At 40.3% G+C, this 27,318-nt stretch overlaps 1 protein-coding gene across 14 annotated transcripts in view; it reads left to right on the forward strand.

Moving 5' to 3' along the window:
- tns1 (tensin 1) overlaps nt 1–11,649 on the forward strand; it is a 432,533-nt gene extending 420,884 nt beyond the window's left edge. For all 14 annotated transcript variants that reach the window (XM_008110407.3, XM_008110418.3, XM_008110425.3 and 11 more), the window contains one exon: nt 1,470–11,649. In XM_008110407.3, the coding sequence (XP_008108614.2) occupies nt 1,470–1,614 (145 nt within the window). In that variant the 3' untranslated portion in view covers nt 1,615–11,649. The remainder of the gene's footprint in view (nt 1–1,469) is intronic.
- The last annotated feature ends 15,669 nt before the right edge of the window (nt 11,650–27,318 follow it).

The raw sequence follows: 27,318 nt of genomic DNA on the forward strand, positions 1-27,318 counted from the left end.
TCAGTCTTGAGACACTGACCAGATGGAGATACTTTAATATAGGGTTTTCAGACTGGATCCAGGATTGGGCTTCTGTAACTTTTCTCTGGCAAAAAGAAGGAAGCTTAGCTAATAAAAGCAGAACTGTGGGACTCCTGTGTACTTCATACTTTACTCTAGTCAGGCAATAGCCATGCTGGGAGGGACAACTGTGACAGAAAGGTGGGGCTTGGAAGTTGTGGGAGCACAGATACAAAGCTTTATGGTACTTCATCCTATCAAATATCTGTTAAACACTGACATTACACTAGACCTCTAGATTTTATCTGGCAACCATTATTTAACCCCTCTGACACACACTTACAAACCAGATACAGATCTAAGTTTCCCATTTTTGCCTTAAAATTGAAATGGGTTTGTTGTTTATTTGTTTATGTAACATCAACATAACATTGATTAATGCTATAGCCAGTGTGGTGTGGGGGTTTAAGCTTGAGTTATGATTCTGGAGAAAAAGATTCGATGCTCTGCTTGGCCATGGAAACCCACTGGGTGACCTTGGGTATGTTGCACACTTCAATCCCAGAAAACCCGTGCTTCAATCCCAGAAAACCCGTTGCCTTAAGATTATCATAAGTCAGAAGTAGCTTGAAGGCACATGACCTGGAACCATGATACACTAGAAATCCAGGGTATTTGATTTATCAAATAAACTTCAAGGAAATTTCTGTTCAGAAATTTCCTTGTAAATAGCCCAAGCATTTCGAGTCAGGTCATCTTTCTCAGGTCATGTTTCGATTTTCTTTTCCTGATGTTGCCGCTGGCTTAATAGCATTGGAACAGGCTCTATGGACTTATGATCCCCTCTAATTTTAGGTACCATGTATCACAAGGGGTGTTTTTATTAGAGTCTCCAGCTGTCAGGATTTTTCTTTCTCTAATTAGAAATGACAGGAGCAGGATCACTGTTCCCTTCCACGTAGCATTTATAATTTTCCTGTTTTTTAAAGGAAGTCACATTTTGTTTGTATTTAAAGAAAGGGTTTTTTCTTATTACTGATGGATGATGATGAAAAATATAGTACCATTAACATGCACAGTACTTCACAGAATAAGCAATAAGAAGAGAGAGAAAGGTATATAATCCCATTTTAATCTGTTTCTTCTCTTGGGAACAACAATCCAAATCTCTTCCAGTTGCTTATGAATCTTGTATGTTTCTTTTGCATCCATGTGTCCCAAGTTCCCCAGTTTGAACACTAAGTATGTAGATGGATTATCTAATACAGCCATATGAGCCTAAGGATATTAAGTCTGATGGCAACTGCTGTTCTGCAAATGACTGTAGGATTTTCACAGATAGTTGCTTTTTGGATCACAACTTCCAAGAGATTTCATTTGGGAATCGTAGTCCAAAAGGTAATTTGAATGCGCTTTTTCTGAGTTTCTCTCCCTCTCTGCTTACTGCTTATTTTTTGTCATTTCTGCAGGCTCTTTGGCTTTGTGGCCAGAAAGCAAGGCAGTACGACGGATAATGTCTGCCACCTTTTTGCTGAGCTGGACCCCGATCAGCCGGCTGCTGCCATCGTCAATTTTGTTTCCAGGGTTATGCTCGGCTCCTCTCAGAAGAGATGAGCTGCTGTCTTCCCCCAGCTGGGGGCTTCTTGCCCTTGAATTTTGAAGAAGGACTTGGAGTTGTTCCGAGAAAGAGTGTAAGGAAGTGCATGGTGAAAGAAGGAAGTGAACCAATGGGGGGAAAGAGAAGGGAAAATATGCCTGAATTGTTGGAAGGCCCAAACCAACCAAATGTACGTACAAAGCAGAAGCCAAGGAATTGACATTGTCACCTTTCCCTGCTGAGTTCCAGAGGTGGAGACAGTTTGGCTTTTGGATCAGCATGAAATCAGAGAATTCAGCCCCACAAGCCAAAGCACGGATCTTATTAACCTTTGTGGGGTTAGGACTATATAGTAGTTGCTTGTTTAGAAAATAAGGCAAACAAACAAACAAAAAATAATCATGAATACCTGAGCTTCAGGAATCACATTGAGAGACATGCCAAACAAGCAATCATTTCTGAAAGTTATTGCTCCCAACTCTTCAACTGCTGAATGTATGAAACATGTCAGTGTGGGTGTGCACAAATGTGTGCCAGTGTGTTTGTGTGTGTGTGTAGTGTTCACATGTTTTAATGTGTATCTGTGGAACTCTGCAGCATTAGGACCCTGCCTCTGCTGAATGTCAAGTGGTGATTATTCAGAATGTTTATTTGTTGACATCCTAATTAGCCCCTTCCATCAGGGATATAGGTTTCTATCAATCTGGCTGAGAGGAATATCTCCTGAGCAGATACAAACATTGTGAGATCTATTAGGGAGGTGATAAGTTCTGATTTTAACCAGCTGTGGCACATAACCAGACCCACAGTCTTACACACACACACACACACACACACACACACACACACACACACACACACACACACACACAAGAGTTGTTGAGTGGGAGATCTCTCCCTAGCTAGTTTTAGGAGCATGCTAGCCAAAATAAAAGAGTTATCTCTGTGCAGTGAAGTCAATCTGTGACAGGCCCTTGAAACAGAGACATTGTCCCTGCCTCTAAAACCGTGAAATACCAGCAGTTTGGGAATGCCATTCCTTTTATGTATAAGGTAAAAACTACCCTGTCCAGGTTTCTCCTTTCTCCTTTGGGAGAAATGCACGCAGTTTTGTATGTTGCATGAAATTTATTCTGTAGTGCAAAGATGAGATGAATGATCTGATCATGGGGAAGGGGTTTTGTAAGATTAATCTTTTTTTAAAAAAAGATCCCGGTTGGGGTGAGCTCTGGCTTAAGCATGGCCATAGGTGATCCAACAACCATTTAGTATGCAGCAAAATTTGTTCATTGGTTTGCCTCATTAATTTTTCTTTTGCTACAGAAAGCATCAAGCCTTATTCTGACCCACTAGCCCACTGTTAGCTGCGTGGTCTTTGATTGAGAATTGTTGTAGAAAGGGAGACAATTCCTTAATGGACTTGCGAATTGTCTCATGAAGAGCAACTTCATACCCATCTCCACATTGATAGAGGATCTATACCTTTTTCTGCTCACCATCAACAACCAGTCGTATTATCATGATTTATGACGTTCTTTATGGGGGCCACAAAAGTGTTGTATTTTAACTGATGGTTCTCCGTATGTTTGTCAAAAAGAGGTTGAATTGTCAGAAGGTGATTGACTATAGAAGGATCTGTTGTGGGTCTTCTGAGTTCATTGAGAGATTTTCTCACTGCCCTTGCAAGTCTTTTGCTAAATGAACAAAGAGCTGTCCCCATGTATCAAATCCTATGGGTTTATTGTGAATTCTTCAATCTGTACTTAAACTAGAGCTAAGGCCCTACTTAAGCAAGTTGCATTGTTTTGCCTTGTCATCTGGTCCAGGGCAGACCGGTCTGAAGAGACAGGTATATGCATGGCAACAATGTAAGTCTGTTGGCCATATACATCTTACACTGATAATACAGGATGGTCTTCATGACACACAGCAACAGTGGAAAGTCAGTTGGGTTGATGCCTTCTGGTAGGCTATTTCTCTCTCTCCCCCCCCCCCCCACCCCAAGCATTAAGATGCAAAGCCATATCCCACAAAATGTTGTCTGGCTTGTTGATACAACAGAACCTAAAAATATTGGGAGAAGACCTCTAGGGACAGAATGTGTGTCAATGAGACACTTCAGTACCAAGTCATGTAGTGACTCAAAGTCAAAAATGAATTCCAAGACATGCTGCCACTTAAATTCCCCTGGAGAGTGTGGCTCTCTCATTGCCTTGATATAATATATATGTATGTATGTATGTAAGTATGTACGTATGAAATATACTGACAAAATAATGTAAGCTAGTCAAAAAAATTTAAAAAGTGAAATTTCCAAGAAAAGTATTTATTTTTGCCATATTGCTTTTATCTATCTTTTATCTCCTCCAATATTTGCAATATCATGCCATTCCCCCTTCCCCATGTTATTGTTTCTTGTATGTATAACTTAGTGCAAAATAATTAGTATTCTTGACATGGGCAAGGTTTTAAAAGATGATGGCTATCCCTCTCCCAAGCTTCTTAACGTGTTTTTGATTTTGTACCACAATATGGCATCTTACGGTATTTTTCATCCCTGCCGCCTCATTTTTAGTAATCTGCCTGAGCAAGTGAGCATGTATGGATTGGTACTCTGTTGCTGAGTGATATGAGGGTTAGCGGTGAGCGCATGTGTGAAAGTGTGTGTAGAGAGAGAGAGAGACATTTTTTGGATACTGTACAAAATGTGGGTTTTGCATCCGAAAGCTGTTGCCGAGACAGGTCCTTGGATGGAGTGGGAGCATCAAGTTTTGGTGTCATCATCCAGTCTCCACACCCTATCCCCATCCAGATGGGATGCTGGAGATTTCAACAGCTTCTTCTTTATGTTGGTTGCAAATATTTCTCTCCTTCTGCAAAATTCAAGCAAGATGATTCCCCCTCCCTCGCCTGCAACTGTCTCACCCTGCCATTAACCAATTAGAGAAACACTGTGTCTATAGATATATAAATATTATAAATATATATATATATTTTTGAAAGTCTCTATTTTTCAGACTTCATTTTTTTTCACTGCTTTCAAGCACTTGCAGTTTCCTCCCCCTTTCCTTGAACATTTTCTGCCCTGCTGCAGAACGTGGTATTGATACTTAATTGTTTTATTTCTGTTTTGCCATTCAAAAGAAATAAGCTTGATGTAAGTCATCTAATGGTCATATATAAATAAATATCATCATGGCAAGCATGTGCATGTCAACAGAATACCTGCTTCTTGCCACAACCTGCTCACTACTAACTCACTCGCTGAAGATGGGAAGTTTAAGATCTCTACATCTTAGGCATTACTGCTGATAATGGCTTTTAAAAAACGGAAAGAGAAGAGAAGAAGCAAAGCTAATCACATTATGTAACATGTTGCTTTTTTTGCTTGCATCTAAGACAAAAGCTGCATTATAGGAGTAATGATTGTGTTTATCATCCCTGTGTAACTGAGATCGACCTCAGCTCCTCCAGCATGGCTTTTCATTCGGATTAGTGAAATGAGAGCCCACAGGGGCACAAGCGCTTGTTAAGGGCCATTAATTTTCCTTACTCTAAACCAGGAAATTCTTCTGTATATTTTGATAGGGTCAGAAGAATCCTGATTTCATTGCCTCCCTTCAACAGGCGTTGTGCCTTTCCAGGACAGGGACAAGTATTAACAAGACTAGAATAGCAAATAAATCATTTTTATGGACTGCCAGTCCAGCCATGATAGGAAGAGTGCCTCTTGAGGCATGTTTGAATTTTGAAAAGGCAGTTAATAGCTATCACAAATTTGAGAGTGAGAAGCCTTTGCCTTTGCCTTTGCCTTCACCTGCAATCTCCACCTTGCAGGCTATTAAGCTAAGCCATGTTCATTATCTATTGTGATCTGTCTAGATATTTGCCCAGAATGTGAGCAAACTATTGCATCGATGTTTCCTCTTTGGTGAATCAAAGACAAAAAGCCATACTCACAGTTATTTCATTGGATTGGAGAGTTGTTTTCTTGTAATGCTGGTAAAACTGATTTTTTTGGTTTGCCTTCTGTTGAATCCCAAATGCTGGAGGAGCTGCTGCAATCTTCCCAATAAACACACACATTTTGTTGATTCTATTTCTTTTAAGGAATGCAGGAGAAAAGACTGTCCCATTCGAAACACGCCCCTCTTTCCAATGCCTGGGAATTATGTTTACTGTAACTTTATCCCATGTATGCTATGTAATAATGATTCTATTAGTTCAATAGTTCAAGGTGGTATATTTTATTCACCAGCACACAAACATCTTCCCCTGTGCAAAGAGTATTGCATAATCTTGCCAAAGATACCTATTTGACATGCACTTTCCTCTTCCTGATGGTTGTACATTTATTTCATGTGCCTCTTTCCTTTTCTTGTTTTGTGTTCTATTAGGTTGGCTAGTGTTTTTTCGTTCGTTTTATCTAGTCAATTTATGAAACACTAGCCATCCTTCAATAGGTTGGCGATGTCATCTGTTTTATGTGTAATTTGATATATGAGGAAATTTATTGAGCAATGAAATAGCCAAAGTAACATATGTATATGTTAGAGAACAGGAGTAAAGCCATTCAAATACCCTCATATGCTTGTCCTCGAGGCCTTAACCTTTATACAAAATAGAGCTCAGTCCTCCCGATGGTCCCCTATTCCATATCAAATAAACAGCCATTTTATATTGCTTACTCAAATCGCTCACCAGGACATTTGAGAAAAAAATTAAAGTCAACAGCACTAGACACAGAAGTGTATCTTCGTATCTTGACATTGCTTCTCAGGCATTCACAAAGACTTAAATATGTTTTACTACTGTTGAGGTTATTTGATATCCAGTGCAGTGGAGATGTGAGAATTATGACCTGATAAATGTCTCCACCATGGTAGCCTGCTGCACTGTAGTTTTTTGCAGGACTATTAGTTAACATTGTAGTTAGCTAATCCTTCCTCTTACTGTACTCGTGGGAGCATCCACTGCCATATCAGACTATACCACAAACACTTCAATGAACCATCTCAGGCTGCAATCTGATAGACTGGAAATCAGCATAAAGAGGAAATGAGGCCAATATATGGGAAGGATATGGCTATCTACTTTTAGCCTGTAATGTAGTTGTTCATTCAAAAGAGATGGGATCCAGGTAAATTTTATGTGATGTGTTATCGAGAAATATTTGGTGAAATCCATTCATTTTATTCAATGGAAATAGGAGCCTCCGGTGGCACAGTGGGTTAAACTCTTGTACCAGCAGAACTGATTACTTGAAGGTTGGGATGCTGACCTGAAGATTGCCAGTTTGAATCCAACCCAGGGAGAGCGCGGTTGAGCTCCCTCTGTCAGATCCATCTCCCCATGTGGGGAGATTAGAAGCCTCTCACAAGGATGGTAAAAACATCAAAATATCCGAGTGTCCCCTGGGCAACGTCCTTGCAGATGGCCAATTATCTCACACCAGAAGCAACTTGCAGTTTCTTAAGTCGCTCCTAGCATGAAAACAATTAGAAATAGCTTTTCTAACATGGAGAAGATCATTTTGTGTCTACCTGCAAGTATTTAAAAAAAAGTCCATCAGGAAAGAGAGAGAAAGATATAGCACTCAGATGCAAAGGGATTCAAAACGAGATGTCTAAGAGTCAGATGAGAATGTCAGACATATAGGCCACATGTGAGACTGTCTTTTTTTATGCAGCCTTCCCAGGAACATCAAAACCCCCATCCTCCAATTTTCTAAAACCTTTTCATGAGTGATCGATTGCTCCACATTATCCAAACCATTGTCAAAACCCAGCAAGATTCACCCCCTAAAACCTCAAACAAAAACAAACAGCCCCAGTAGCTAAAAATAAATGTAAATTAAAGTCTAAACACAAAAGTATAACTTGCCAGGGGAGGGGAGGGCAAAGTAAAACCTGCCCCCCTTCCAGTGCAGCTGCCAAACCCTATTCTAATAGAAGAGAAGAATTTAAACATTGATGGATTGAATGTCGATTTTGCTATTCCCACATCCGACTTTTTCATTTAATTTTTAAATGCTGTGGTTGAATCTTTGCCATCAGCACTTTGCTCATCTTCTCATTAGCACTCACACTCAGAGACCATGTTGAGTTGTGGCCTTACACTTACCTGGAGCCCATAAATGGGCAGCCTAGTAACACACCCAACAAAGCACCTGGACTCCCAACCCTGCCCTTAGCGAATACCTCAAACTACTTGGACTGGTCAAGAGAATGTATTATAGTGTTATTTTCAAATGCAACAATGAAAGTATCTGATGTGACTTCTTGATTCCTGAAATGGTTTTGAAATATCAAGCCCAAACAGAAAAAAGGCTAGCTTTTCATACTTAAACCTGTTCCATGAAAGCAGATCCTGTAGAAACCAGGGAAACAAGTGATATGTTCAGAAATCATGTTTTCTTTTTCAGCAGGGATTCTTACTAATAGCAGTAAAAGTGACCCCATTAATCTCCACTGGCCCTGATGAAGCAAAATCATGAGGCCCAATAGACTTGCTCTGGAGCAAATCACTTTCTCCAAATGCTCAAGACCTGACAGTATTTACTAGGGAGTACATTAGTTTGATTTTTGTGGGTAAGTAAACCTGGGATAGCAACCAAATAGTGCAGACCCATACTTTTTGTTAACCGCATTTGCTGTTTTGTGACTCCTGTTATTTTTTTATTGTTGCCACAGATTTGTTGTCAGTATTAATAACTCCCTGAAACAACCCTTCATTTTTCCTTCTTGCACCCTTGCATTTTTAAAACAAATGCACAGATGTGCAAATGCATACTTGGGCATATACACAGAGGAGTCAGAGGGAGGAAAACCCCAGACTAACTGCCTTTCTATGTATTTATATAGACATAATTTTCCTTTATATTTTGTATCTTTGTGCCCATAATTTTCATCACAGCTCTGCGCCACTCATGGTTCATGTGTGAATGAACCATACACACCCAAGCTTTCATTTCCCTTTGTACAGTTATCTTAACTCATTGCAGTTACTTGTATGGCTTTATAAATGATAAGATTTTAAACAAAATCAATTATATGAAATATACTGTTGCTTGAAATGCCCAGCTTGGTGACTGGATTGCTGGAATTGTATATCAAACATTAAGAGAGTGAAGGAATAAAGGCTCTCTACTTTTTGCACAGGGAAAACAAGTATGGTGGGTGTGTTCAGTCCTGCACCCTTGCACTTTGCAGTGTACAGATATACCCTGCAAAAGAGTATCTCAAAAAGCAGCAGGATGGGTCTCCAATTTCATCCACATTTCAAATTAATGGAATGGTTCCTGCTTAAGAAAAAAAAATCAAAGGAAACTTGAATTTTTTTTGAAATGTCTAAGAATAGTTTTCAAATGATATATCATATCTAAGCATCCTCAACTTGTCTGACAGACTAGAGCACTGTCAAAATCTGAAAATGCTTGAAAGCCCCGCTAATGCAAGAAATCACACTAGATAGTTCTGAATCAATTAAGGGGAGAAGGAACAGCATGCTGAGTAGGAAAAAAAGGCAATGTGTAGTTGAAAGAGTGGACTGAGGGATGAAAGTGTGGTATATGGCTAATATAATTACAGTCTGTTGAAAGCGCAAGTAATTGAAAGTTAGTCATTAAAAGGCAAGGAAAACCTGTCTCTAATTTATTACTGCAGTTTAAGCTAATTTTAACATTCAGTCAATTAATTTCCACCTAATATAGCCCATTCTCTGGAGCAACATCATCTTCATCACTGTGTTGACTTTATTAGAGCTCACAATGCACACACACAAACCCTAATTTTTAAAAGTTGCATCGCATCAAAACTTGTGTACGATAAAATGGCAAAAGCCTTTTTACCATACTGAAATATGTACCAGTCTACAAACTGGCCGAATTTCTGCAAAATCACTAAACATTCACAATTTTATAATTGCTGAAGAGAATATTTTCCATAATGCTGAGAATGAATATGCCTACCACAAACTGGTGGTAAAACCACACACAAAACCTTACAGCTGCAAAGTAGTGAAAACAAAAGCATTACAGGATTCCCAAAAGAAAATGTTGGAAGTAGAAGATCCACATATGAGAGGAGGATTACAGAGAAGGCAAAGGATAAGACAGAAGGACACATCAGTGCAGCAAGTCAAAATGACTAAAGTAATAAAGATCATTTAGAGAGTGAAGCCAAATTTCCTCTAATAGGGGAAAGTAGATAATGGAGAAGTCAATAAATCTGTAGACTAGTTAACTGAACAGAGTCCAAGGATTGAATTAAGCATGTTGCTTTGAATTAACTAACCATTTTGTTGGTCATACATTGTTAGTGGTAAGTATATTTCCATACAAAATATTCCCAAAAAGATCAAAAGCACAGGCTGTGATGTTTCCTAGAAGCAACACAGTGAATGGCAATGCTAGTACAAAAAAAAATAAATCCAACAGCAATGCTGTGCAAATTTACATTATTATTGGGTCCATCCTGAGGGCCTGGATGAAACTGCATCATCGGATGTGACAACAATCGTAGCATTCCATTGTCGTAGTTCCATCTGACAATACCATGCCTAAAACCCCAATGATGTAGTCTGACTATTTATTTTTTACAATACTTATATCCCGCCCTTCTCACCCATAGGGGACTCAGGGCGGCTTACAATAAAACACAATTTAAAAATATTACAGACAATTCAATCAATTAAAATTAAATATATTAAACATTGGTAAAAATATAAATATAAATACACAATTAAAATTAAATATATTAAACATTGATAAAAATATAAATATAAATACACAATTGGTGCATTTCGAGTCTGATAACTGGTCTCCATCAATGCCTCCATCAAAGAGTTTCCAAGGAGCTGTACATTGGGGCACAGTGAAATTATGTCTTCATTGCCATCTATCATGGAGTGGATCCAGAACAGGCATCTGGAGGTCCTGCCCCAACTGCTTGTGTCAAGATATTTTGCAGTGGGCAGAGTGCTGATGAGGTCACTTCCCCATGCACTAATCTGCAACACCTCAGAAAGCATTTGGTTGAGGTATTTCCAGGCTGAAATTGTATGTTTTTAGAATTGCATTTGACATTAAATGTGAATTATCAACAGCTACAAGTTTGCAAATTGAGTTTACTGTCTCATACTTACTGACTAGGATGCCAGCTTGTATATATTTATGGGGTAATTCTGTTTAGACATATCTATAGTACCAATAGTGCAAGGCTGCCTGGTGATAGAATGAGAGAAGCAAAGGAGACTGGGTATCTTGAGATATGCAGAGGATTATCATAACAAATTCAGTCTCTCTGTACAAAAAGCCATAAGAAACTCCAGAGCAACCTCACTCTAGAGCAACTCCAGAATAACCACTTCCCAACTACAGCAGGACTGGGTCTGATTTGTACCAGCCCATTGTCTACATGGGGCATTGCTGCCATTCTTTTTCTCTTGCATTCCTCAGTAATAGGGAGAAGGGGATGAATCCTGGCCATATAACTGCCATTGTCACTCCCAGATGACCACACAAAACAGATGATAATGTGGCAGTTCAGTGAGGCAAATATGGTTTCAACATAGTTGGACAGTGTGAACATCAAAGTGCCACTAGTATGGGTTCAGGATGGCTCATTTGGCCACCGCCAGACCTGGTCCAGGGCACTTCTGCTCAGGACTTGCCCCAGATTAACTGGCCATTGTAGACTTGCCCTAAGCAGTATTTGTAAATATGAAACAATTAGTTGTGATTTTGATGTCTTTATCACAACTGACAATGCCTCCAGAGTCCCCATAAACAGGGAATATGCACACCTAGTTATGCGGTCCAGCTGGCCCAGTTAAATAATCAGAATATTTAGGAATGATGAAGAGATGTAGAAGGCATGCTTAATCGTAAAAAAAAAAAAAACTTTGCCAAATGCTAGAAGGAGCACAAACCATTGGAGGTGGATCGATTACTATTTCTCACCTACTTCGATTTCTCATATATTCATTCTGTCTTTTCTGTTTTATGCATTAATCTGTGATTTTTAATAAAGCGCAGTAGAAAAAGGTTTAAATCCATGTTTCAATGTATTTTCTAAAATGTCTTTCCAAACACATTTTATCCAAATTGTGCATTTAGCTGGCTTACTGTGTATGAATTACAGTGGTGTTAAATCAGACTTGCACCATCACACCTCACTTCTTTGGTTGTCATAGAGATCAGAATTCTGTTTGAACCATGCAACTACTGAAATTCTTTACAAAACCCTACCTTCTAAGCAGCACATCATTCCTTTCCCCACTTGATCATTTCCATGTTATAGAATCATAGAATCATAGAGTTGGAAGAGACCTTGTGGGCCATCCAGTCCAACCCTCTGCAAGAAGCAGGAAAATCTCATTCAAAGCACCCCCGACAGGTGGCCGTCCAGCCTCTGCATAAAAGCCTCCAAAGAAGGAGCCTCCACCATTGTCGCCAGAGAGCAGGGAACTAAGCAAAGATGCATCCAGATATTTTTTGTAGTTGGTCATGCTGCTAGGATATTATCTCCAGAAGCACCTCAAGGACTCATCCCCTCAAGTTTTCTGCAGGTGCCTGCAGGCAGCTACAGAGAAATAGCTGGATGCATTCCCACCCAATCTCTGATAAAAAGATAATTATTGAGTTGGAGGATGTGGTTTAGGGCAGGAAGCACCATCAGATGTTGTAGCTATCAGATACAGTTATCTGATAGATGTACATATCTTGATGCAACATCTTGGCCATGGTCAATTTTTAAACCAGAAATTGCATAACAAAATTCATAGAATTCAAAAAATCCAGAGAACAACAATGTCCTAGCCATTGTATTAGTCAAGGAGATGCTGATTAGGTCAGATCATACCAGAATTTACAACAATAGCAAATGGATTCCTCAAACATCCCTATGACCCCATCTCAGTTCTATTCCAGGAGAGGCTTTGCTCACCCAAAATTTCCAACTAGATGTTGCCAAACAGCTGTACCCCATTAAGAGGGAGGGTGTCTGTTTTCTTCTCTGGAAGTTCCCATTACCATTGAAATCATATTAGAATCCACTAGGTACTTCTGGGAGATGTGTCATTGCTCTAAGTCTCCATGTCTGAAAGCCATCTGGATCAGTGTGGTACAATGATATGAATATACCACAACTTTAGAAGCTCCACAGAGCTAGAAAAATGATGTTTTTGACTACAACTCCCAGAAGTTCCCAGTTTTAGTCCAGAACAGTAGCATTCCCAAGCTTTGCAAGTACATAGTGACTGCATCAGCTGTCTCTCACATGCAGCTGGTTCTGCTCACCCACAGTCTTCTGACTGATGTGTGTGTGTATCAGGGTGGGTGGGTAGATTTTCAATGACATTCTGCCTGGACTAGAATTCTTTGGCAATTCTATTTGGCAGTTGAATGGGTCCCTCTAGGAATGCCCCCCTTATTTTGTAAGCATTGACCTTCCCGAGCTGGAAAGCTTTATGCATGCTCCACCAACTTTAACATGGCCTGGAACATCCTGTTAACTGCCAATATGTCCTATATCCAACAACCTCAAACAAACTTTCTGATTCTGCTTCCATGGGCTTATATCTGCCTTTCTTAATTCCAATTAATTGTCATCATGGACTTTGCAATGGATACTTTTGGAAATGGGGTTTCTCACGTTACAACATTTGGATTCTGTAAGGGGGAAAATATTGCTGCTTCTTTCAAAAAATGAAAATTCAACCTTTTATTTTGAAAATGGCAGTCTTTCTGAGAGTATTCCTTTTCATAGTGTGATCTAAAATATTGAAAACTTAAACCTAAAGTGCTTTTCAAGTCGCTTATGAATAGTCTCCCCTGATCTCTCTTTGTTTTGATCCCTTTCATCTTATATATGCAAATACATTATATATGTTAAGAAAACACCATCCACCTTTTCTAAGCACAAATTGGAAAAGCTAATTTTTGGATTGCAAATCCCAGAATTTTGAAGCCATGTGGCCAGATATCCCATGGCCAAAAATATCAGGGAGTTTTGAGTTGTATCATTTAAAACCTTTTATAAGGAGAAATCTAATACTCTATTAAACAAGCCATTTCTTCGTTTTGACCACACAGGCATTGTTCTGCCAGCAACAGTGGGACTAGTTCTACCACCAGAATGTCCCCGTAATGAATTCTACATGGGGCTGCTCCTGAAAAGTGTTCAGAAGCTATAGATAATGCAAAATGCAGTAGTCAAATGATTATCAGATATGCGTTTTTGGAAGACCACATAAGAGTACAGTTAGCCTTCTGTATCCATGGATTCTACCTCCATGGATTCTACCATATTCTTATAATTATAATTACTATTATTATTCTGCTTTTTCTCTCCATAAGGAGACCCAAAGTGGCTAACGTTAAAAGCATTACAATACAATACACAAATATACAAATATTAAAACAGTATTAAAAATCATTAGTATTAAAAACAATTCAGATTAAATCCATAAAAATATCAAACCACAGCAGCCCCTAACATGATCTTAAAAACCTTTTTCTTTAAAAGCCTGCCTGAATAAAATTGCTTTAGCCTGCCACTGGAAGTACAGCAGGGAGTGGCCATTCAGGCTTCACTGGGAAGAAGGGAGTTCCATAGTCAAGGGGCAGCCACTGAGAAAGAAGGCTCTCTCTTTCATTCCCACCAACCAAACTTGAGATGAAGGTGGGACCAAGAGAAGTGCCTCTCCTGAAAATCTCAGATGTTGCACCCCTAGGCTACGAAGGCACCTCAAGACCACACTGGAGCCCCAGAATATAAGCAAGCAAGCTGTTTATTGAAGGTTATATGCAAGCAATAGCAAAACAAAGTTCAGAGTCAGTAAAATAGGTTCAAATCCACAAGAGCAAGGGACTTGAAGTTCATGAAGCAAGAGTCTATAAAAGTCACTCATAAACTTAGTCCAAAACTGGATATCAAAGTAAGGCCCAAGAAAGGTATCAAGACTAGTCCAAACAAGATTAATTCCAAGGCATGAGTCAAACGATAACCACAGGAAACAAGACTAGAATGCAGGATCAAACTCCAAGATAGTCCAAGATATGAAGTCAATGCTGAAACACAAGGCGAGGGTCTTGACTAGAATAGAAACTAAACGGCAAAGTCACTGGAATGTCCAACTGGATTCACAGCCAAAGTGAGGCTGGAACTTGAAGCAAGATACAAGGCTGCAGGAATACACAGGAACACGGTGCAAAGATCTTTCTCTCTTGGATTAGCAATGTTACCACCTCTGGCTGTGGCAGGGAAAGCAAACCTCTTTACGGGAAATTCAAGGTCCTTCTCCCATAAGAAAATTGCTCATTAGTTTGCTTCAAAAGCAAATGTCTGCTTCTTTTCAGAAACTCTCCTTCCCTCCTCTGGTGAGTTATTGCTGCACTCCTGTCAAACTCATTATCCCCCTCCAGTGTATCAGCTCCCACATACAAACAGAAAGTTCATCTGGCACCTGGAGATCCACCCTTGACTGCTGTGAGCAATGTGATTCAAAATGCCTGCCTGCACCATTCTGACTCTGGTCCCAGACAACACTGGCTGCTTCTCAGGCTCTGGTTGCATCTCAGTCCCAAACACAGAATCCTCTGGCAAGGCAGGTGCAGGAACAATCACCGGCTGAATGGGGCCAATCTCAGGCTGGGCTACAACATTAGGGCCCGGGCAGATTTGTACAAGGGGATGCAGCCAGCCAAATAGCCTGGATCTGAACTGTCTAGGACTTTAAAGGTCATCACCAGCACTTTGAATTGTTCCCGGAAACAGACTGGCAGCCAGTGGAACTGCTGCAGTGGGGCGGGCGGCGGGGGGGGGGGATGGTTATCTACTCCTTGTAGCCAGTCCCAGTTAGCAACTTGGCTGCAGCTGTTTGGACCAGCCTTCTCCTCCCAGGCCTGCAGCCTGACTGGTCTCTGAGGCCGCCTGTGGCCTGGCTGCCTTCGCCTCCTCGAGGCCAGGTCTCCAGGCTGCCTGGCCATGTTCTAGAAGTTTTCTCTCCAGATGGTTAACCCCACCTATGGCAGGCATCCTCAAAGGTTGTGAGGTCTGTTGGAATCGAAGTAAGTGAGGTTACATATCTGGACCTGAATATACTGTATAAGACTTCTATTATTCATTATTATTATTATTATTATTATTATTATTATTATTATTATTATTATTATTATTATGATGTCCAGGGTGGGAGAAAGGAAGAACTCTTGTAAGTGGATTTTGCCATTGGCCACCTTGATTAGCATGTAATGGCCTTGCAGCTTCAAAGCCTGGTTGCTTCCTCCCTGGGGGCATCCTTGGTTGGGAGGTGTTAGCTGGCCCTGATTGTTTCCTATCTGGATTTCCCCTATTTTCAGAGTGTTGTTCTTTATTAACTGTTCTGATTTTAGAGTTTTTTAAATATCGGGGGCCAGATTCCCTTTCGGTGGCCTTTTAATTCCTATGGATTCCTAAGGACCCTCAGGACTCTTCCACACAGCCATATCACCCAGAATATCAAAGCAGAATAACCCACAATATCTGCTTTGAACTGGGTTATCTGAGTTCACACTGCCCTATATCCCAGTTCAATGTTTGGTGCTAAATTCGCAAATATAGTAATTCCTACATAACATTACCATGTATAAACTGCCTTTTCTGTCAATTTGTTGTAAAACATGATATTTTGGTGCTTAATTTGTAAAATCATAATGTAATTTGATGTTTAATAGGCTTTTCCTTAATCCCTCCTTATTATCCAACATTTTTGCTTATCCAACACTTTTATTTTTCAGTGATTGGTTTGGGGAGGGGGTGCCAAAATTCTGTTTGCTTACACTTGAAAATTACCTTGGGCTGGCCCTGTGCCACCATCTGACGTAGCTGATAGGTACAAGTGACAGGGATTTCTCTGTAGTAGTATTCCAGTTGCATTCTCCAGGTCATGGAAGGCATTGAAAGTGATGGCTAGAGTGAACCCTTAGGATCCTTCTACATAAAAGGATCCATACAAAAAGAGGGATTCTGCAGACATCATTTCCCAGAACTCTAATGTACAGTGGCCTGGAAACCATTTAGTAAAGGCATTACCATGCTAAAAAGGTAGATTCTTGAGCTGAAAAGATAGGATCTGTTATGTATATGAATCATCAGTAATTACAGGATTGTAAGTCCTCTGGCTCAGGGGAAGACAATGGCAAACTCCTTTGAAGAAATCTTATCAAGCAAATCCTATGGTACTTTGCTCACAAGCAACCCTTTTCCCATCTTTTGACTAAAACGAATTCAAGGTAGCCCACAGATACAGGAGTACTATTTTTTTTTCTATCTGGCTTCCATTTATGCTTGAAAGGCCAGAGCCATCTTGACTCTGCAATGGCAGTTAACGTGGTGTCATACTGCATTAATTCTACAGTGTAGATGTCCTTTTCTCATGTGTCTTCACCAGAAGGGTGAAGGGTGAAGGGTGGGACTGCGAAAACTCTCTCCCAAGGATATTAAGGCCATTTTGTACCTCTCTGCCATGTACACACTGTCAGCTTTCTGGACTTGGCAAGGACAGTACCAATTATTCCCCTGCTATCTCATTTTTCAATTCCTTTTAAAATTTCCCAGGTTCTCTCTCCTCTTCTCAGTTTCCATTTTGTCCTTGTCTTACTACCACGGCAAAGTGAATTCAATGTGCAAAAGTCAATTAACTCAGTAGCTTTAGTTTTAATCTGTTTCTGTTTTTCTTTCTTCAATATAATGAAAGTAACTTTTATCAGAATCTTAACAAATATGAACCACAGCTTGGAAATGTTCTCTTTTTGGACCACAACTTCCAGAATCTCTCAGCCGGCATAATTTGCTTTTTTGTGGTCCAGAAATGTAACATGCCAAGCTCTGCAAATGAACAGAATTAATTTCTCTCTCATCTCTACCAAAAGACATCCCCATCCTATTGGGGCGGGCATTCTCCTGCCGTCCTCTGTTTTGTCATCATTTGCTTCAGATCCAGAGGTCAACCTAGCACCAGAAGCAAAACTTCACATAATATCTTAAAATGTAAAGCATGATAATAAAAAGCATGATGATGATTACCCCACATCTCGACTGTTTTCCTATCATACTCAATAGATGGCAGCATTGTACATTTCTATTTCTACAAGGGAAGAAGTAAAAATTGTTTTATGTAGCAGGCCCATCCTTTCCTCTTCTTTCTTTTTTTGGTTGACAAGAAAGGCTAAAGCAGGGGTTTTCAACCTGCGGTTCCCCAGATGTTTTGGCCTTTAACTCCGTGAAATCCTAACAGCTGGTAAAGTGGCTGGGATTTCTGAGATTTACAGGCCTAAAGCACTTGGGAACCCACAGGTTGAGAACCACTGGGCTAAAGGCTTCATTATTGTTCTGAAAGAAGTCCACTTTTGATCTTTGGCTTAATGCCTCTGAAGTCCATGCTTGTGTCTGTTCTGAGCTGTCTAAAGACTCTCATTTCATACATTTCTTAACAGTACACATAAATCAGCTGCACTTGCAGAAAATTTGACCAGGTCTTTTTGTATAAAAAGGAATACAATTTGGTATTGTTGACTGGTACCCTGTTCAGCAGTTACATTATCTTAAGCTGGACTTATGTTATCATAGCTGCTAGGGATTCACATTCATGGTCATGAGTAACAAAATGAATGGCTGCATTTACAGTCATAATTACTTACCTTTGAAGTCCAATAGTACCCAAACCAAAGGTCTTATGAGGATTTGGAGACTGGAGCTCTGGAAAAGGATGTCCACAGTGCACTCTTGGTTGCAGGATGCCTTGAATAAGCAGTCATGGCAGAACCCCAATAGACTTTATTTGATCATTTTGCCGTAAACAGAAACCCCCAGTATTTCAGATATTGTAAGTCCATCTTATGATGTCATAACTGCCGAATGAAATGGCAGCCATTATTTTAACTTTAATTACAACCCATGGTTCTCTCGTAACTAGTACTCAATGGGCTCCCCTGGAAGGGGCAAATATGTTGGGATATTGCAACATAACCTAAAAAGAAAAAATGCTTCCATTGACCTAGGCAAGTCCCAGGACTATTTGCAACATTTTGTTCTGCCTTAGCCAGAACAATGGAAAGGTGTAAAATGCATGATGATTCAACAATATCTGGAGGGTCAACATTTCCCCAGCCTTGCTATAGCCACTTAAATATAAATATAACAGCTTCTAGCATGTTGGTTCCTGGGGAAAAGGAATTGACCATGGCTGGGACTTCTCCATCATGATAACATATTCCACACAGAATTCATGAATTTTCTGTAAGAAGTGCTCTTTTCCAGACTAGTCTCCCTAACATTTCTTGTGCTGGCTTTGCCAGAGTGATGCTTCTGTCCCTTGGAAAAACACAAAAACCAAGCCACCCAATTTAGTTCAGGCTTGCCCCACCCATCTACCCAGCAACAGCTAAATCCCTATGTCAGCTCTCTGCTTGATGCTGCAATTAGTTTTGTCTTTAGATATGCTTTCACTGGCACGTGAGCAGGCAAGAGGTTTCCTCACACAGAGAAGAAAGTTAACTCAGTCCACAGAATGATTTTCTTTGGCAATTACTGCTTGGGGGTAGAAGCCAGAGTCCAAGTAGTTGTATAGGTTAGCTTCTCTTCCATCAGACATTCTGTACTCAAGGAGCATAGGCTTGAATCCTGTTCCTGCCCCATGTTGGTATAACTATGCTGACATTTGTTGCAATAGAAACTGGAAAAAGACCATGGAAGGAAGTGAGGGGTTGCAGAGATAGATTGCTCAGGGCTAGCGGATTTGAGCCAGGGTCCTATTTGTGTCTCTGAGTGAGAAACTGGGCAATTCTCATTGGAGTCAACTAATTGCAAACCATGGAATGCTATGAATCTGTGGCATCACAAGGGTTTGTGTCACCCGGTGAGGGAATTATTGGCGACATCCCCATGGGCCTCCTCCTATTCCACCACTGTATTGTACCTAAAATACCAGAAGATTTGACAAAATCAGTAACTATTAAAAACCACGAGCAATGAAAACTATAATGCGTCCTTGTAGCGTGTGCTGAAGAAACCATGTGACTTGAAGCGTCATTGTCATTGGGTCATAAGGACAGCTCTGATTGGAGAGCATGCATGTTAGAAGATTCTACAAGTAAGTCAGCATAGAGTTTTTACCTTTGAAGGTATATTGACACATGTAAGCTGGGTTGATGAAAAAGGTTTTTGAGGTTATATCTAATTACAGTCATTTCTCCACATTCACTAAGGTTTGGAGTACTGTGAAAGTAGAAAAATTGTGAAAAAACCTTTGTAAGAGTCTCTGGGTACTCCAGTGTGACTGTATGTTTAGGTTCTCCCAGAAGTTAGCCACTGGGAGTGGATCTGAGGTCTCAGAAAGAAGAAAATCTTTCCTTACCAACGTCTACATAGTATGTTAAATTACAGGCCACATCTCTATTTTCTCTTGAATTTAGCCTGGGCAAGATTAAAAGGTTTTAGCAATTTTAATATTTGAGGAGCATTGGAGCTGCTGACCCCTCTGCTTTTGTCACTGTCCTTAGTCCAGAATCTACAAAATCCCAGTTTCCATGCCATTGCCATCCCCTGCTCTCAGGACTCAGATAGTGGGGTAGAAGAGCAGGAGGAAGTGCCAGCTTTTGGGCCTAAGTTGCAGCTCCCAGCAGCCACAAAACTTGGAATTGGTCTTACCAGCTTCTGAGTCTGAAAGTACCCACAACACAAACTCACAGAGATATCTATTTTGCTGGAACATAGACAAGAAAGGGTTGGGCTCAAAAGATCCCAACACCTTTATCAGAAACACTTGGCAAGCAGGACACAGCTGCAGGGCAATGTGGGACTATAACTCTAACAGCTTTAGTCCTGGCAGTTTCTTTGTTGTCAACCGACCTCCATGGAGGCAGCTCTGAATCTGTGTAACCTGACTTTAGTTTCATCATAGACTTCTCTCTTGGACTTCCCCAGATGAATTCCTCTGATTGATCACTCTCATATGGATCTTGGACTGCTTGACCTAGTGAATGCACTCTTTGCTCTGCTGGTAATTCTGTTGAATTATCAGGGAAGGGAAACATACTATTAACTCTGGCTTCTTGGCAACTCTTGTGAGAAGCCCTGCATTGCCTCCCTGAACAGGATAGCCATGGGTGGAAGCTTGTGGACAACAACTCCAATCACCAGTTTCTCTTTTCTCCTTCCAGTGTTCACCATTGTCCTAATCTTACTTAAATTGCAGTTCAAAGCACAAAGGCACTTTACACTCAACTCAGATTATTTGAAGATACATACATGCATACATACATGAGTTTTACACAAATCTTTTACTGATAAACATTCCCATAATTCCTTTCAGGCTTGTTTGTGGGGATTTAGCCACTAGAGGTTAGTGCTCTTCCATGAATGAGGAGAGAAAGGGCCAACTGGAAATACTTTGGCCACGGGATGGACTGAATGCTATGCAGAAGTGTGTGTGTGTATGGCAGTCAGCAACTTCCTTCCAAACAGCTTTTTCTCCAGGCCTTGGGCCAGCTTTCCAGGGTTGGTGCTATTCCTGTCATAGTTTAGCCATAGAAAATAGAAGAGTGTGAGGTCTTTGAAGAGCAAAGGGGAAAGGGGCAGAAGAACACACTGCCTTGGTCTGCTGTGGGCGGCATGAGACAGACACTGAAACAGCCAGCACTTGAAAAATCTTCTTTCCCACAACATTCTGGAGCGGACCATGGTTGAATTGTTAACAGCTGCACTATATCTGTTCAACACATCGATGGCTGACTTTTCAGCTCATCCTGCTCCTAAATCTGTGCTACTAGAGTTTCCAGATGTCCGGAACTGGCCTTGAGTTACAAGGCCTGGATCCTCACCTCTGGGCCTTGGGACAAGAGAGAGAACCTTAGTGCCTTGACTTGTTAAACAATTTTACTGCTAGGTCCTGTTGCTCTAGGCTGTGACTGCCTGGTGAAGGCCTCCCATGACTCTTTTACCACTGAAACTTTTCATACCAGCATTTGGGCTCAGTGGGAGGGAATGGTTAGTGCAAGCCAGTACTGAAAATCCTCAGGATTTGCTCCCCTAGGAACTGCTGGATGGGATAATACAGGATTTCGGCACTGAAGCTTTTCCTTGCTAACTTTCGCTGTTCTTTCTGCATCATCTTCAGTTCATACTGCTTCAGTTACAGTATACAGTGGGCTCTTCACATTTGCTGTGGTTAGTGTCACAGGGCCCCATAAAAGTGGAAAAACTATGAATAAAAAGTGGCTGTTTTTTATCTGAGAAGCACCTATCTAGGAAACATTAGCACATCTCTCTGGTAAATTTCCACTTGAAGTTAACCATAGAATTGTGCTGGAGGATGCACAAATACTTAAACAAATATTGTTTCTTGAATCTTGAGGTCCTCCAACTTGACTCCAATGGACATACAGTAGAGTCTCACTTATCCAACATTTGCTTATCCAACGTTCTGGATTATCCGACGCATTTTTGTAGACAATGTTTTTAACACATTGTGATATTTTAGTGCTAAATTCATAAATACAGTAATTACTACGTAGCATTACTGTGTATTGAACTACTTTTTCTGTCAAATTTGTTGTATAACATGATGTTTTGGTGCTTAATTTGTAAAATCATAACCTAATTTGATGTGTAATAGGCTTTTCCTTAATCTCTCCTTATTATCCAACATATTTGCTTATCCAACGTTCTGCCAGCCCGTTTATGTTGGATAAGTGGGACTCTACTGTATTTGATTGTCTTCTGTCCAACTACTTCCTGGAAAACTTTCCTAGGTTGGACTATAATCCCATGTGACCTTAAGAATAGTGTTCCCAAAGGCAGAAGTTCCTGTACAGAGTGTGGAAAATTTAATTTCCATTTGATAAAATATTTTTGTACTAATTCAAGTTTTTATTTTAAAAGATAATGCAATGTTTTTAATGCAGCATGTTTAATGATTGCATAAGTGGTTACTCTCAGATTTTGCACTATAATTACAGGGGCTTGGCTGTTGGCTACACATGACCTCCAGCTAGGCAATCACCCATACAAAGAAGAATGATAATTGGACTTTTCGATCTTCAGTTATAGAGTTGAAACAGGAAATAGGCACTTCCAGTGTATTGGATGTCAGCTCCCAAAAGTTCCAGGCATCATGAAATCCCTGAAGGATCATATTTTCATTATATTATCAACAAAATACAACTTCTTTAATCGAAAATGGGCAAGGGAGTGTCTATGGACAATCAATTTACCAACAAGCCCAGTGCTAACAGCCCAGAACATATTTGTCCCAGGAAACATCTAGACAAACAATTGATCTTGTTAAAGTAGAATCAATGTGTGTGAATACATGGCCCATGAGAGCATAGAGAGGGTAGACCTATTATCTCAGCAATAGGAGCATGATTGTATAGCTTCCCATAGGAAAACATAGTTGTAGAGATGTCAAGGTGAAAGATTGTAGCTTAGCCTTCTTTTTAATGTACCAGTTTTCTCTATGAAGAAGCCACATCTATTCTGAAATGGAACATTTGAAACATCGTTCGGAAATGTTAGCTAGTCCATCTTGGTTAGATGATTCTTGCCTATATTGTACAAAAAAAACCCTCACCTTTTTCCAAGCCCTGTCTTTGATAATTTCAAATTGTTCAGTCCTTGCAGTTTGCATATGTAAATGTGATGCAGAGAATGACCACATCTACATTGGATACTAATTTATTCACAGTACTTTTCCACGCAGGCTCCTAAGGAATTTGATCTCCAACTTATTGACCAATATAGTGATGAAGACTTATGACCTCCTTACATAGGGCACTTTTCAGCGACATGCGCCAGCTCCGTCCTACTTCACTCATGGTGCCCGCTGGCTCCCATCAAACGATGCCAACAGGGCTCTGTGTGAAGTAGGGCAGAACCAGCACATACCACTGCCCCAGCACCACAGAAGGCTTCTTGTGTTGCCATAGAATCAATGGGGAGAAGCCGCACACTCCATGCTTTCCCCCAAGGGATTGTCCTCAGCTAGAGCTGTGACAATATGGGATGACTCTGACAGCTGTGTGACAAGGTAGAAAGTTATTAATTAGAACTTGTAGTTCTTGAAAGTTCTTAACCAGCACTGGTTGAGATTTACATTCTTCAACAGTCTTATTGGGCCTTTGGCAGAGAATTTAAACAAAGCCTTCCCTTTGTAGCCATTACCATCAAAGCATTACTCTCCATTTCTTACTTTGCCTACAGGGCAAAGAGAAATTCACCTGTACTGCATAGGTCTCTCTGCAGCACATCTAGTTGAAATGAAACTGGAAGACCAGAACAAGACAAAATTCTGGCACTGTAGGTTGTAAGTGGTTTATCTGAAATAATCATCTATACACAGGAGTCTCCTTAAATCCAGGTCTGGAACTTTTAAAGGTTCAGTCAAGGATCCTTACTGACATTGCTCTATAATACTGTCTTCATTCTCTTGCCATGGGTTTATGTATTTTTGAATGTGATGCACATGCATTTATATGGGATTTCAGTGCATAGTGGCAGGAACATCATATGTTGGGATGGAAGTTGATCCCAAAAAATGCAGCCGCCATGGGCAGTATTTAGTAAGCAGTCTGAATACTGCACTATCATCCATCCTATCCTATTTTGTAAAGAAACATATAAATGATGAATTCAATAAACTTCCCAGAGCTGGAGAAATTACTAGCAGCTGGTCTCTTTCCAAGCCACAAATGGTTTAAGCTGGAATACTTGGATTTTGAGCCATTTCACACCCATTGACTTCAGTGAACCTAAATCAGTTCAATCTAGCTACAAAGACTGAATTAATTTGTGGAGTGGTCTGACTGGCTCTTCATATTGAACTTGTACCTTTATTTCAACTCTGGTCAATTTTGGATGGATTTCTTCCTTTTGTAAATTCATCCATTTGTTTGCAATTTAGACAAGTTTCAAATGGTGGTTGTCCTACAGCACGAGCAAAACCCCAAACTGCTTTAAGTATAGGTGTAACTTGCAAAACGGCGTCTGGAAAATATATCCTTTCCCTTCCATCTGGAAATAGCTAGGGTTGATTAGCTTGTTCTTCTCACTCGCACACTGGATGCTTATATTTAAAGCGTGATTTATTCTGAGGATCCAAAGTATTTCTCATTTGCATGGGTTCACTTTCCCCCTATTAATTCAGCAGAGATGTTCTCACAGTGAAATCATTTTTTCCATGCACTGACTCAGATATGGGATGAAGAGTATTATTGTAACAGAAGAATGGCTGGGACAACGAAAGTAAGAAAGACAAAAAATGTGCACAATTTTGTAAACAGAGACTGGGAGGAGACACTTTGTGCTGGATTTCTGGGCATTCAGTCTGGTTGTTCTGGAAAATTCTACTGGCAGTATTTAAAAAGTCAGAATAAATAAATAAATACAAACATTTCCATTGGATCTTCCTTGGATTTTTGATCTGGGGACTAGAACATGGAGTTCAGCACAAAGTTCACCTACACAGTGTTTAATATATGGTGGCTATGGGGCTGTGTTAGAATTGGCAAAAACTTGTGAAAAGATATTGGAAGGGGTTAAAGAATAACATGTGCATGCAAATCTGGACAAATCGGTATGCATACCATAGGTCAAAGTTTACTTGACGGCAATTAACAACTCAGCCTGTGCAAATTTGGCATTCATTCAGTCATAAGTCTGTTTTGTATCAATTTCTGCTTCCATTGTGTAAAAAACTTTCCCCTAACTTTACATATTTTGCATGCACTGTCCCTTGAATATACCTATTTTGTATGCAACTGATGAACAGAAGCATGTGCTTTGAAGAATATCTGTGTTCTGATCCATATACAGGTAGATTTGAATTTACGTTGGGGTTGTGTTCCTAGGCACAACAGGAGGAGAAGCGGTAAATGTATTGTACAGTGACTAGTGCATTAAGAAGGCAAAAACAAAGCAAAGCATAATGTCCACTGAGTAGGCTTCAAGAGATGTCTATAGTGTTTATGGCATCATGTTTAGTAGTGTTTCCTCATTTGGCATTGTTACTGTTACCCATTTGCTCTTTCCTCGTCTCAACACCCACATCCAAACAGTGGAAGGAACACCTCTCCAGTCACCCGAAATTCCAAAATTTCAGTGTCTTCTTTTCCTTCACTTCAACTGACATTTTAAGAAGGCAAAGTGAAATATTTCCTTCTGGCAATATCAAGACTCCTGGTGTTTTCTCTTCTACTGATTCATCTGACCTAGTCAAGTAAAAAAAAAATCAGTGCAGTCAGATTTTTTTATGTCCAAACTCCAGTCATGTCATTATTTTCCCTTTCCTGTCTTGCTTAACTCACACACACAATGGGAAAGCTATGTATTGTGCATGGGACTTAGTTTTGAAATGCTATAAATGAGGGTAATGTAGACTACTTACCTGCAGTAGTCTTGAAATGTGAATGAGATCATTTTTCTGGAAAACGAGTAACAAATATTTTTACTCCCAATCCTTACTTGTATGTATGCTTGTAGGCCTTCTAATAAACTTTGTCCAAGTATTTATAAATATGTGGGGAAGGGTCTAGGTTCCACTAGTTTCACCTTTCCAACTTCTATGGTTCAGTGAAATGTCTGCATATTTTCTACAAAAAGAAGTAAGGAACAAAATGATTGACTCAGTGGAAACAGCAATGTTTTGGACTGAACCAATCACATAGGCCAACATTGTATATGTATTAATATATATGGGGAAATTCTCAACAATTCATGTCTAGCAATCATTAAATTAGAGGGTTAGATCTAGACACAGACATACTAAGGGTAGACCTATTAAAATGAATAGTCTTAAAAATAGAGATAGTATAATCCTAATTCAAAATGTTACCAATGGGAGCATTAGATTCAATGTACTTCTTAGGGCACTTCCAGACATCATAGAAATGCACACCAAAGCAGGTTTTTAGAATCCACTTTGGCATGTCTCCTCACCTCCCCCCAAAACCTGGGGGGATCCTGTCCCCATGCCATCACAGTAAGTACCGTGATGGCATGGGGTCACCCCCCCCCCCAAAAAAAATCTCCTTAAAATAAGAAAAACACTTATCAGGTTGCCATGACGGGGGGTGATTTGGCATCCCCACCTCCTTGTGTGTCATTTCTATGTGCTAGAAGACCTCTAGAGAGGCACCATGCTAGTCCTGTAAGGTTTTTCTTATATTAAGGGCATTTGGGGAGGATTTGGGGAGGGGATGGGTACTTTCCTCGGTACTCTGGGATCATAGGGCCCGAAGAACCGAGATGGGTTGTGGGGATTGGCCCTTGGGTAGTCATGAGACTACTGAGTAGTCAGTCCCCACACTGAGTAGTCAGTCCCCACAGGCCCCATACCCCATTTAGACCCTGGCCTTTCAGGAAGGCCCGGAGCTATTGGGATATCCAATTAATTCAGAACAAAGTTGGGTTTACCTGCTTTGTCCCAAATCAGGCATGTAGCCGGTGGGAGGGGGGGGCTTGAGGGGCTTCAGCCTCTCCCCCCAAAAAATTCTCAGGATGGTCCGCGAGAAGGTCTTACATTTATTATTTAAACTGTTACATTTATTCGTATCATGTTTTGATCACCATGCTCAATATATCCCACATTCATGGGGGTATTGGAATAATGATACAAAAGTTTGCTAGGCTAGATCTTCTCTCACCCAGACTCAGCCCCCCCCCCCCCCCGAATCAAAATTCCAG

Source organism: Anolis carolinensis, chromosome 1 (genome assembly GCF_035594765.1).
Source record: "Anolis carolinensis isolate JA03-04 chromosome 1, rAnoCar3.1.pri, whole genome shotgun sequence".
Lineage (NCBI taxonomy): Eukaryota > Metazoa > Chordata > Lepidosauria > Squamata > Dactyloidae > Anolis > Anolis carolinensis.